Below are 12,953 nucleotides of genomic sequence, written 5' to 3' on the forward strand. Positions count from 1 at the left end.
CATCTCAATGTCCCACATTTATACAAATTTTCTAATTGTACTACGCTGAATAGTTCTGCAGTCTGAAATTTAGTCGACAACGATGCCATGTCATCAGCGAGGAGTTCCTTCCCCTCTGAATATTTTCTGCCCTGCCAAAATGGTTGCTCAAGTATCAAAAGTGCGTTCCCAATGTTTTACTAAATCATGGGCAACAACTATGGAGAATTGGCCGGGTTATGATTATCTATCAATATAGGTAGCACAGTATTAAAAATATTTTTTATGTTCTATATAAATTTAACAATCTTCCGTGAGCTGTCACACATAGCTAGACCAATTTTAAACAAGACGGCCATGATGGCCCTATATCGCTCACCAGAGTTGATCTGACCTACTGACCTAGTTTTTGACCCAAAATGACCCAGTTTCAAATTTACCCTAAAGATCATCAAGACAAACATTCTAACCAAGTTTCATATAGAGTCACGACTGTTGCCTTTAGAGTGTTCACAAACTTTTCCTTTGATTTGACCATGTGACCTAGTTTTAGACCCTAAATGACACAGATTAAAATTGGATCTAGAGATCATCAATACAACCATTCTGACCAAGTTCCATAAAGATTGAGTCAAAATTACGGCCTCTAGACAAGCTTTTCATTTTATCTGGCCTACTGACCTAGTTTTTGACCCCACATGACCCAGTTTCGAACTTGACCTAGAGATCATCAAGACAAACATTCTGACCAAGTTTTATAAAGATTGAGTCAAAATTGTGGCCTCTAGAGTGTTCACAAGGCAAATGTTGACGGACGCCGGACAATGACCGGTCACAATAGCTCACCTTGAGCACTTTGTGCTCTGGTGAGCTAAAATAAATTACAAGATGACCGACAACAAACAATACCTAGAAAAGTAGGGGTTATGTATCTCCTCCGAGATCTCTTTGTCTCGTAGTTCAACACTATGGAACATCTTCCGAACTGACAGCTGAAAATGGGTATCAACAGGTGCAATAAGTCTGTAAATGCTACAAAAATACCTCTATACTACCACCACGGTTTTAGAGAAAACTGAATACGAAATGTTCAAACAAAGCAGATTTTTTCCGTTCGGCGGAGCTCAACGAATGCGGGCCACTCAACAAAAATAATGTACTCGATGCTGCAATATTGTTTTGGCAAGATGCAGAGACTTTGAAAAAGACAAACATAAACATTTCGCAAGTATGAATGAACTTTCCATTCAATGAGTTAGAATCTTTTTGTGAATAAAAAGTTAAAATTCAATATTACGTAATCATGTGAAAGGGGAAGTTGGACTGCTTGACAGGTGCAAACTGACGGCTGGGGTTTACGTTCAAGACAACAGGAAATGCCAAACTAAAGATAATTGTTCATATCTAGTTTATTTTTATATCATAAATCTCAAATGGAAATACAAAGTCAAAAGGCACAGCCCTATGAAAACCGTTTAAAATATAAATACTTTAATTAAAAATATACATTATACATACTTATATATTCTTTACCACTTTCTACAGTAACCAAATGCTTGACTGCAAGTTTTTCTTCTTATTAGTTAAAAATATTAAGCACTAAGACCATATTTTTTATCAGGCATTCTCATGAAATTTCAAGATCTCAACTGAAAGCAATGCATGTGTATGTTCGATACAGACATGTAACAATCACTTTTCAGTATTGATGACAAAACACTTGCATGAAACAGATTTTCATTAATCTGCAAGTTACGCGTAATATCAGTTATGAAGTAAAGAAATAACATCTGGTCCAAGACAATTGAATTAGGGAGACAATTTCATTACATTCTGTGTGGCACGGTTCAAAAATATTGCTATAAATATGAAGATATGCGAGCTTGGGTCTTTGCTTTCTCGAGGACTACGCACATATTCAGTTAACTCTGGCGCTTTCGTCAACATGATTATTCTTTAAAATCTTTTTATACACATAGAGATTAAAAATTACATTGCCTGTCACTAATTTTGTAAAAGATATGCAGTCATTTCGTTATACTTGTAAAAGAAAAATGAATGATGAATGATGATGATTCATAGATGAATGATTCTAAAGCAGTTAACTTGGGTGACCCTAAAAGTAAATAAAGACACTTAGGAGGAACTGTTAGTTTACTCTGTGTATTGAGAATAATACAAGATCCGTGCATTTAAACAAACATTTTTTAGAGTCGGCCACTCATTTAGTGTTGTTTTTCGTCATTATTCTCAATGCAAACCATGTTTACAAGCTAGACATTTATTATCCAATATCACACAATGAATTCATCTTCACTTAGAGAACACACGTAAGCTTCTTCATCTTTTCCATCAGAGTTCTTCACCTTTGATGAAGGCAATGGCCATGGCAACAATGCACTCAACTGTTTTAAAGTCCGGTCTTTTTTACGAAGTTCTGTGGTAAGTTCATTGATTTTCTGTTCCATCCGTCGGAAATCTTCATCAGTGGGGGATGTAGAATGCTGAAAAAGACAAGCAAGGTACATTTTCAATAAGAACAAAACAACACTCACACTAGAGATTAATACCAACAAATCATCTTTGAAAATGTGTAGTAGATGTAGTAGTTACAGTTGACCAACCATCAGTATCAAGGGACATTATGTTTACCAGTACTTCCTACTTGACTTTACATTTATTGGCAAAAGTTTGTGCACCTAAAACATTGAGTGAAACCACTCCCTAATTGTCATGCATCTTTACACCAATAGTTCTAATCTATGTTTCAAAGATTTAATCGTGTGACAGAGTACCTTATAACTGAATGTCTTTTTTTTACAATGCAAAAGAAAAAGTTCCATAGTTAAGAACTGTTGGTACCTTATCATATCTTTGTCTTGCTGATTATCTCACGCTCGGTCTCGGCAAGAGTTAAGTACTGGTGGTACCTTACTATATCTCTGTTTGGCTGATTATCTCTTGCTCAATCTTTGCAAAGTTAAGAACTGTTGGTAGCTTACCATATCTGTTTGGCTGATTTTCTCTTGCTCAATCTTTGCAAAGTTAAGAACTGTTGGTAGCTTACTGTATCTCTGTGTGGCTGATTATCTCTTACTCAATCTTTGCAAAGTTAAAAACTGTTGGTAGCTTACCGTATCTCTGTGTGGCTGATTATCTCTTGCTCAAGCTTTGCAAAGTTAAGAACTGTTGGTAGCTTACCGTATCTGTTTGGCTGATTATCCCTTGCTCTGTATAGGCAACAGTTTTGAGCTGCTTTCATTCACCCTATCTTGTCTGCCTGATTTCCTGCAGTTGTTAAGAACTGTTGGTACATAACCGTATCTCAGTCTGGCTGATTATCTCTTGCTCTGTCACAGCAACAGTTAAGAACTGTTGGTTCCTTACATTTCTCTGTCTGGCTGATAATCCCTTGCTCTGCCTCGGCAAGAGTTACAAGAGCTGTCAGAGGAGACAGCGCGCTCGACTATTTCGGTGCTGACCAGTGAAACTGGGCACATCTGAGAAAACTGGAGCTGTCCCTGTAGTGTTTAATGACTCCAATTGTGGATGAAAATATTGCACGATAGCTTAAGTCTGTGTCAAAAAATATTATGTAACTAGAACTACCACTAAAGGTAATGAATGTACCCCCGCATGCACTGACACAGTACATTGCAATTTGACGCACACAAGATTGCATAATTATGTGGACTGTATGTATATAGACTGTATGTATACAGTATAGTAACAAAAAACAAAGTCCCATAACTATGCAGCATATTTATCTAAAAGAATGTAACATGCACCATGCACAACTAGGGTTGGTACTGATCACTTGTGTGAAGTTTCATTAAATTGTGTGCAAGGGTTCGGAAGATTAGGCGCGCACAAGATTGCATATGCAGACTATATGTACATAGTATGTTAACAAGAAACACAAAGTCCCATAACTCTTCAATTTTTGTTGTTTAAAGAACCTAACATGCCCCATGCACAACTACTGTTGTTACTGACCACTTGTGTGAAGTTTCATTAAACTGTGTCAAGGGGATGAGGAGAGATGGTGCGCACAAGATTGTGTCTATGTATATAGTAAAGAAACAAAAAACAAAGTCCCGTAACTCTGCAAATTTTTTTTTCTGAAAAAACCTAACATGTCCCATGCACAATAACTGTTGGTACTGATCACTTGTGTGAAGTTTCATTAAACTGTGTCAAGGGGATGAGGAGAGATGGTGCGCACAAGATTGTTATACTATATACATAGACACAAAGTCCCGTAACTCTGCATTTTTTTTTTCTGAAAGAACCTAACATTCCCCATGCACAACTACTGTTGTTACTGATCACTTGTGTGAAGTTTCATTAAATTGTGTCAAGGGAATGAGGAGAGATGGTGCGCACAAGATTGTGTCTACGGAAAGACGACCTGGAACCAGTATACCCACCCCTTACAACTTTGATGTTGGGGGTTGGGGAGGGGGGGGGGGGTTAAATAAGAGAGGCAAAGATAAAGTGTATCAAAACACTATATAAGTATAATTCTAAGCAAAAAGGGGGCATTATTCATAAAATATTGGTAAAAGATGTATGCATCTTGTGTCATATGATGTGGGTGATACGGCTGAACAACTATTTTAAGTTTGAATCAAATCCATTTAGTAATAACTGAAAAAGTGTATCAAAACCTTTAACCTGAAATTCTAAGTAAACAGGGGGGATAATTCATGAAATATTGGAGCAAGAGTTATGGCCCTTGTGTCATATGATGTGAGTGATGATACTGAACAACTATTTTAAGTCTGAATCAAATCCATTTAGTAATAACTGAGAGAGAGTGAAAATGCATCAAAACTTTCACCTGAAATTCTAAGTAACAAGAGGACCATGATGGTCCTGAATCAATCACCTGTCTCCACATGACCCAATTTTCATGAAGATCCATTGAAAAATACGGCTTCTAGAGAGGTCACAAGGTTTTTCTATTATTTGACCTAAAGACCTAGTTTTTGAAGGCACATGACCCAGTTTTGAACTTGACCTAGATATTATCAAGGTGAACATTCTCACCAATTTTCATGAAGATCTCATGAAGAGTAGGTAAGGTTTTTCTATTTTTATACCTACTGACCTAGTTTTGACCACACGTGACCCAGTTTCAAATTTTATCTAGATATCATCAAGGTGAACATTCAGATCAATTTTCATGAAGATCCATTGAAAAATATGGTCTCTAGAGTGGTCAAAAGGTTTTTCTATTTTTAGACTTACTGACCTAGTTTTTGATCGCAGTTGACCCAGTTTCGAATTTGACCTAGATATCATCAAGACGAATATTCAAACCAACTTTCATACAGATCCCATGAAAAATATGGCATCTAGAGAGGTCACAAGGTTTTTCTATTATTTGACCTACTGACCTAGTTTTTGAAGGCATGTGACCCAGTTTCAAACTTGACCTAGATATCATCAAGGTGAACATTCTGACCAATTTTCATGAAGATCTATTGAAAAGTACGGCCTCTAGAGAGGTCACAAGGTTTTTCTATTTTTAGACCTACTGACCTAGTTTTTGATGCAGCTGACCCAGTTTCAAACTTGACCTAGATATCATTAAGATGAACATTCAAACCAACTTTTATACAGATCCCATGAAAAATATGGCCTCTAGAGAGGTCACAAGGTTTTTCTATTATTTGACCTACTGACCTAGTTTTTGAAGGCACGTGATCCAGTTTCGAACTTGACCTTGATATTATCAAGGTAAACATTCTGACCAATTTTCATGAAGATTCATTCAAAAGTATGGCCTCTAGAGAGGTCACAAGGTTTTTCTATTTTTAGATCTACTGACCTAGTTTTCGACCCCACGTGACCCAGTTTAGAACTTGACCTAGACATCATCAAGATAAACATTCTGACCAACTTTCATAAAAATCCCATGGAAAATGTGACCTCTAGAGTGGTCACAAGCAAAAGTATACGGACAGACGCAGGCACGCATGGACAGACGCACGCCACGCAATCACAAAAGCTCACCTTCTCACTTTGTGACAGGTGAGCTAAAAAGTGGGATAATTCATAAAACATCGATGTGAGATTTATGGCCCTTGTGTCATATGATGTGGATGATGATTAGAAACAACTATTTTAAGTTTAAAGCAATTCATCAAGTAATTACAGAGATAAGGAGAAAAAAAAGGAAGTGTAAAAAAACTTTAACCAAGATGGGGACGCGGAAAGATGGAGATGCCGGGGTAAGTAGGATGGCTCTCCATATACTTCGTATATTTGAGCTTAAAAACTTAGTATCTTACCGTGTCTCTGTCTGTGTCAGTTAAGAACTGTTGGTACCTTACCATATCTATATCCGGCTGATTATCTCTCGCTGCGTCTTGGCAAGAGAAAAAAACTTGGTATCTTACCATATTTCTATCTGGCTGATTATCTCTTGCTCTGTCTCGGGCAATAGTCAACAACATCTCGCCTTGGCAAGCTTGGAACACAGTTGTCAATGTTGGCAAGTCATCTCCAATCACAAGTCTTTCATTAACCTGAAAAAAAAAGATGGATAAATCTTACTTGTTCTTTAATGGTTTTATAAGCACTTCTAAAAATAGTAACTCCCTCTTTATTTAGTAGGAGCATGGAGCAAGTATTGAGACCATCTCTATACTACTTCTATGACAGGAGCAACAACAGTTTTCCATTCAACCCTTGTTATCAAATGTCAATGTCTAACATGATTATGTACAAACTAGAAATGTGTCCATGGGACACAGATGCCCCCACTACATGACAAAGGACACAGATCAACTTTGGGAAAACAATATGTTGTTATTTTTTCGGAGCTACAAAAATGACAATTTTTTCCTAGGTCAGGGGCCATAACTCCTACATTACTGAATGAATCTGACGCGAAACCCCAGGTGCACAACTGCACATGCTGACCAACATTCCTGTAAACTTTGGTGACTCTAGGTCAAATACTTTTGGAGCTAAGCGCGACACAACATTAAAATGACCAATTTTTTACTAAGTCAGGGGCCATAACTCCTACAAGACTCAATGAATCTGGACACAAAACCCCAGGTGCACAACTACATATGCTGACCAACATTCCTGTTAAGTTTTGCGACTCTACGTCAAATACTTTTGGAGCTAGGCGTGACATAACATTCTCAGAAGGACGGACGGACAAGGGCAAATCTATATGCCCCCCGCCCTCCAAAGTGGGGGCATAAAAAACAATAGGGTCATGACGGCCCTATATCGTTCACCCGAGTTTAGTTGCTTGCTGAATGAATTTCTGTGCTAAAGCTTCAAAAACAAAAAACTAGGCGAGTAGGTCATGGTAAAGATTATTCAAGATAACTACTGAAATCTTTTAAAAAATTATACATGTGGTCCAAATTTCTATGCTGAACCTTCATAAACAAGAAAATAGGTCATTAGGTCACGATTAAGAATATTCAAGATATGTATCCAAATCTGCATCAAAATTATATATGTGGTCCAAATTTCAATCCTGTAGCTTCAACAAGAATTTTTAAAAGATTTTTTCCTATACAAATTCAAAGCTCTAGACAAGGTGGTTTTGTAAAAGAAGATTTTCACTTTTTTCTTATACAAGTCTATACAAACCATGTGACCCCTTGGGCAGGGCCATATCCGACCCTAGTGACATAATTTAAACAATCTTCGTAGAAAACCATCTGATGATGCTACATTGAAAATATCAAAGCCTTAGGCCCTGTGATTTTGGACAAGGTGATTTTCAAAGTTTTCCCTTTGTAAGTCTATATAATCCATGTGACACCCAGGTAGGGCCATATTTGAACCCAGGGGAATAATTTGAACAATCTGGGTAGTGGCCCACTAGATGATGCTACATACTAAATATCAAAGCCCTATGACCTATGGTTTTGGACAAGAAGATTTTCAAAGTTTTACCTATACCAGTCTATATAAACGATGTGACCCCTAGGTCGGGGCCATATTTGACCCTAGGGGGATAATTTGGACAATCTTTGTAGAGGACCACTAAATGATGCTACATACCAAATATCAAACCCCTAGGCCCTGTGGTTTTGGACAAGAAGATTTTCAAAGTTTTTTTCCAAGGCAAGCAGAGTTCTGCATGGATTTCAATTCTTTGGGCAATTTTGAAAAGGTCACCCTAGGATTATTCCTGTGAAGTTTGGTGTAAATCTACCCAGTGGTATTGCAGAAGATTTTTTTAGAAATTGTAGTAACACGACGGACGATGGACATCGCGCGGTCACAAAAGATCACCTTGAGCTCAGGTGAGCTAAAAATGTTAGATTTATAAAAAGTAATTCACAGATCAACATACATCACATACAAATATACTAGTATGCTCACAATGTCATTACACTTAAGATAATGATACGTTTTTAAAGATTACCTCAATAATAAGATCCCCTTTTTGAAGCTGTCCTGATTCAATGAGCTCTGTCATCTGACTGGACAATTCCATGATGGTGATCATGGAAACAGATTTGATAGGTGAAACACTAGCAACAGATACTGGCCGGAACGCACTATTCGGTCCTCCTAGTTTTGCATAACTTCCTTTAGGACTGAGAGGCGAGGAAGTGTCTTTTCCAAACATCCAAGGTGCTGGTAAAACCACTTCACACTCGATAAGTCTAACATTTTCCATAATAACAAAGTTTTCTGGAATTCGAACCCGTATTGCATACAGATTATAGTTTTGAAGTAACTGAAACAAACTTGGTTTTCCGAAAAATTTCAAACTACATTCTGGCCGAGTTTGGGCCTGGAATTTCCAGCTTCCTGGTAATGTATTTGTAGAATGTGCACTTTCAAGTTTAAGTGTTTCTATTGGCACTATTTGTTTATCTGTTCCTATCAAGTCTTTCAGTGAACCTGTAAACTTTGGCTGAGACTTTGATAAGAAGCCTCCACTTGCAGGTGCAGAGTTAGTGGCTATGAGGTTCAATCCTTGTGCCATGGAAATTGATTTGCCCTTAGATCTACATGTAAACTGGCCCTGATCTTGGCTCATTTTTTCAATGTCCTTCGATGACAGTTCAGACTTATGATGAGCCAAAGGTTGTTTCACATACTGGAAAGTTCTCTCTGGTTTGCTTGGTGGATTCTGTGTCAGGTCTAACTCAGTAACATTACTTTCAGGAATCTTAGGATGTCTGTTATTGTTTTTATCTGTTTTCTCCATGTCATTTCCACGCACTCTTTCACTGTTTGCACCCGTTTTCATATTAAGTTTCAAATGATCACTCATGTAAGTTCCTTGGTGATTTTCTAGCCATGTTCTGGTATGAGAATCTTTGGCATACTTTGGATTATACTGGTTAATATTGGAATTATTTGAGTGATCTTTTGCATTTGTCGTTTGTTTCTGAGAGTGTTCTCCCTTAGCTGATTTATAAAGTTTGTGTGCTGTGTACATATTATGAGCAGACTGTTTCAACGTTTTGGCATAGGATGAGGTAGATAATGTTTCAGGGTCAGGGTCATTTGTAATATATCCTGAATCAATTGTACTTTGAGAAGTCAATGTTGTCTGCCCTGATTCACTAAGTCGGCCACCAGAGGGCGGCACACTGCCATGTTCATGTGACCCGAATGACCCTGACTTGCGTAGAGCATTATTTACACTGTCACTGTAACTTGGAGGTACTTGTGATGTGGGAGTCTGTTTTTTATTATTGCACACATTTCTAACACCTTGCACAGTCCATGCTGAATCATTTCTGTTACCATGAAGGAGGTCAAAAACTTCACGGTCAGATACCGAGGGTGTGGCACTGACTCCACCTAATCTAGGTTCAGTGGAACCTTCCCGGTTAGAATTACTAGAACTAGGGCTTGTGCTATTGCTGTCTACACTCATTCTGTTAATCATTATGTCCGTCATTTGTCTCTTCTTCATATGGACGTCTCCTGGAGGTTGTGGCAAACAACGGCGTGGCTTTAGAGGTGTTTTCTCTCGATGTCTTACTGGCACGGGCTGATGATAACCATTCTGCTGTTTGCTAGTTTCAGCAGACATAGGCAGATGCTGCAAGGACCCATAATGCTTTAGTTTGTTATAGTCAGAATTATCACCCTTTGCAGATTGTTGCACTTGACCGTAATACTGCCTATAATTGTCCATATCATCTAAAGCTTTACCTCTAAATGGTAAACTTCCACTACTTCCATTTTGTGTCATTTCTTTGTAATTTCTAATATGCTTCATAAGCTGGGTCCCAGTAAATTCTGGCTCATGTACATTTCCAGGTAAATCTGGTTTCTTCTGGCCAACCAGTGAGAATGCACATCCAGTACTTAAGTCCCCTAACGAATGAGCCTTTATCACAGATTCTTTGTTATCAATAGTCAAAATCTGACCCTCTCTCACATCACCTAATGACTTTCTTTCCCTAAATTCATTTGATCGTCTCTGCACTATTTTTTCTGAAGATTTTGATCTACTTTCATTGTGTCTAGTACCAGTCTGATGGTGATTTGGTGGGGTTCTCGTAACAGAATTTGATTGCTTCTGTTCATGAAGTCTATTCATTTGATTTGTATCAGGATAGGTCTGACCAACTGGCATATTTCTACCCTTAATCTGCTCATTGTGCTTGTTTCTATTCTCTGACCCTGCACTCGGATTTCTTTGCACTGGTCTCACATTAACAGATTCCATTTGTGTTTTAGGTCTTTCTTGACCATTCACATTTCCTTGTCCACTGTAAGCCCTATTTCCAGGACTCTGTCGGCGATTTCTGTTATTCCCTGGACTAGGTTCTCTTGTATTATACTGATGCCCAGTAGCATTTGGCTGCCTTGGATCTGAATTATGTCTCGGCATATTTCTGGAAGTTTGTGGCTGCTTTTTAGATGACTTTGGAGAACTGGTCATAAGGCTTCCATTCCGTACACTTTTACTTAAATCCTGTTTAAATCCAGAATCATACATTTCATCACTAGATAATGGAGCCTCACTATGGAATCCAGAATCATGTTTCACTCTTACTGGCATACTGTCATCATGCCTGCCATCTCTTACATTACCTCCAGGACTTTTTCTTACATTCACATTAGATATAATATCTGGTCTATTTTCAGTTCTTTCATTACTTGTATTTTTGTTGTGTATAAAGCCTGTATTTTCAATATTAGAAGCATTTCTATCATTTTTACTGTATTTCTCTACAGAACTTGCATTAGTTCTTGGAGGAATGGCAGGAGGTGGTCCTTTAGGTCTTGCATGACCTTGACCTAAAGCTCCACCCATATTTTTATTATTGTTTATTTCTCTACCAGCGTCTGTCAAATCAGCAAGACTTTGAGAGATATGTCTGCTTCCCTTCTTTATATAAGGATAAGAGTTTGATATATTTGGGACAACTTCAGTAAGTTTATGTGGAGGTATTATATCACTTTTACTCTCTTCTTTTCCATTGTCTGCTGATGATTGTGACTGTAAGGATGAGCTCTGATTGCCTGTTGGTCCTTTGAAAGGAGTGTTCTGATTGGCTAGGCTGTTCAACTCATCTGGAGGTAGACTAAGGTCTGATTTCTTCTTAAACTTAAAAAAAAAGGAATTCAACAATCATCACTTACAGGAAAAACTATAAAGAAAACACATTTTATTGACCTGACAAGAAGTGATGAAAAACTTTTAAGATATTTGTTCTTTGCATCTACAAAGTACAACTGATTGGAAAATGAAATTTAAACATCTACAAAGTACAACTGATTAGAAAATGGAATTTAGGCATCTACAAAGTACAACTGATTAGAATATAGAATTTAGGCACCTACAAAGTACAATTGATTAGAAAATGGAATTTAGGCATCTACAAAGTACAACTGATTAGAAAATGGAATTTAGGCATCTACAAAGTACAATTGATTAGAATATGGAATTTAGGCATCTACAAAGTACAATTGATTAGAAAATGGAATTTAGGCATCTATTCTACAAAGTACAACTGATTAGAAAATGAAATTCAGGCATCTACAAAATACAACTGATTAGAATATAGAATTTAGGCACCTACAAAGTACAACTGATTAGAATAAAATTTAGGCATCTATTCCTATATCAGATAATGCTTTAGAGCTTTCTGTTCTAATTTCAACTGGATTTTGTTAAATCCAACAAAAACAGAAGGAAATGCTAGGAAACAATGAAAGTATAGTAAAACTAAAAACTTCTCAGTTTATAAAAAATTATCTAACTGGAACTGTTTTTATTCTCTGCTTTAAATTGTGTGAATAAAGTGGGCAAAATTCAAAAATACCCATCTTCATGTTAGTAAATTAAAGATCATGATCCATGACATATGTTGTCCATAAATTTTCATAATTCTAAAAGATGTAGAAATACTGTTACCCGTTCTTTGAATGCTTTATAAGGATCTTGTTTCAGTGAACCATCAGGTTGTCGTAGATGCATGTCCTTCACACTGACATCTGCCCACGAATGTGCCTTTAACATCTAGAAAATAAATACTGAATGGTCAGCTGATATTTTACATGAATTTTCATTGTATTAAAAAGTAGTCTATTGGGGCTTTGGTTTTTCTCGAACAAACTGTAAATAACTGAATCATAGACATTAAAAAAAATGTTGTGAATTATTTGTTCAATCTAAAACAAGTGAAAAATAGCATTCCCTCAAGTTCAATATTCACTCTGAATGAAACATAGACCTTTCAAAATGACTCCTGACCTTGACCTCAGATCAAAATAGTATTTTTGAACATGTAACTGATCAATAAACAATGACCGATTTACAAACTCTGAACATAAACTGGCCTCTGTATTCTTCACAAATTGCCTAATTCAGAAATAATCATTAACCTTCTAATACAAATCATGCTTGTAGACAGCAACTTTGGCCTTAAAACTGTTTAGAGTAATGTCCCCAAATCTGGATGACTCCTTTTTTTTTCTTTCACAGAACATCAAAAATGTCATTGTTACAA

At 37.0% G+C, this 12,953-nt stretch overlaps 1 protein-coding gene across 7 annotated transcripts in view; it reads right to left on the bottom strand.

Moving 5' to 3' along the window:
• Window positions 1-1,373: 1,373 nt before the first annotated feature.
• The window catches only part of LOC123539311 (uncharacterized), an 82,154-nt gene continuing 70,574 nt past the window's right edge, over window positions 1,374-12,953 (bottom strand). For all 7 annotated transcript variants that reach the window (XM_053529642.1, XM_053529645.1, XM_053529644.1 and 4 more), the window contains 4 exons: window positions 12,359-12,463; window positions 8,390-11,548; window positions 6,387-6,515; window positions 1,374-2,483 (listed from right to left, as the gene is read on the bottom strand). In XM_053529642.1, coding sequence (XP_053385617.1) covers window positions 2,274-2,483; window positions 6,387-6,515; window positions 8,390-11,548; window positions 12,359-12,463 — 3,603 coding nt within the window. In that variant the 3' untranslated portion in view covers window positions 1,374-2,273. The remainder of the gene's footprint in view (window positions 2,484-6,386; window positions 6,516-8,389; window positions 11,549-12,358; window positions 12,464-12,953) is intronic.

The sequence above is a fragment of the Mercenaria mercenaria genome, chromosome 18, assembly GCF_021730395.1.
Source record: "Mercenaria mercenaria strain notata chromosome 18, MADL_Memer_1, whole genome shotgun sequence".
Lineage (NCBI taxonomy): Eukaryota > Metazoa > Mollusca > Bivalvia > Venerida > Veneridae > Mercenaria > Mercenaria mercenaria.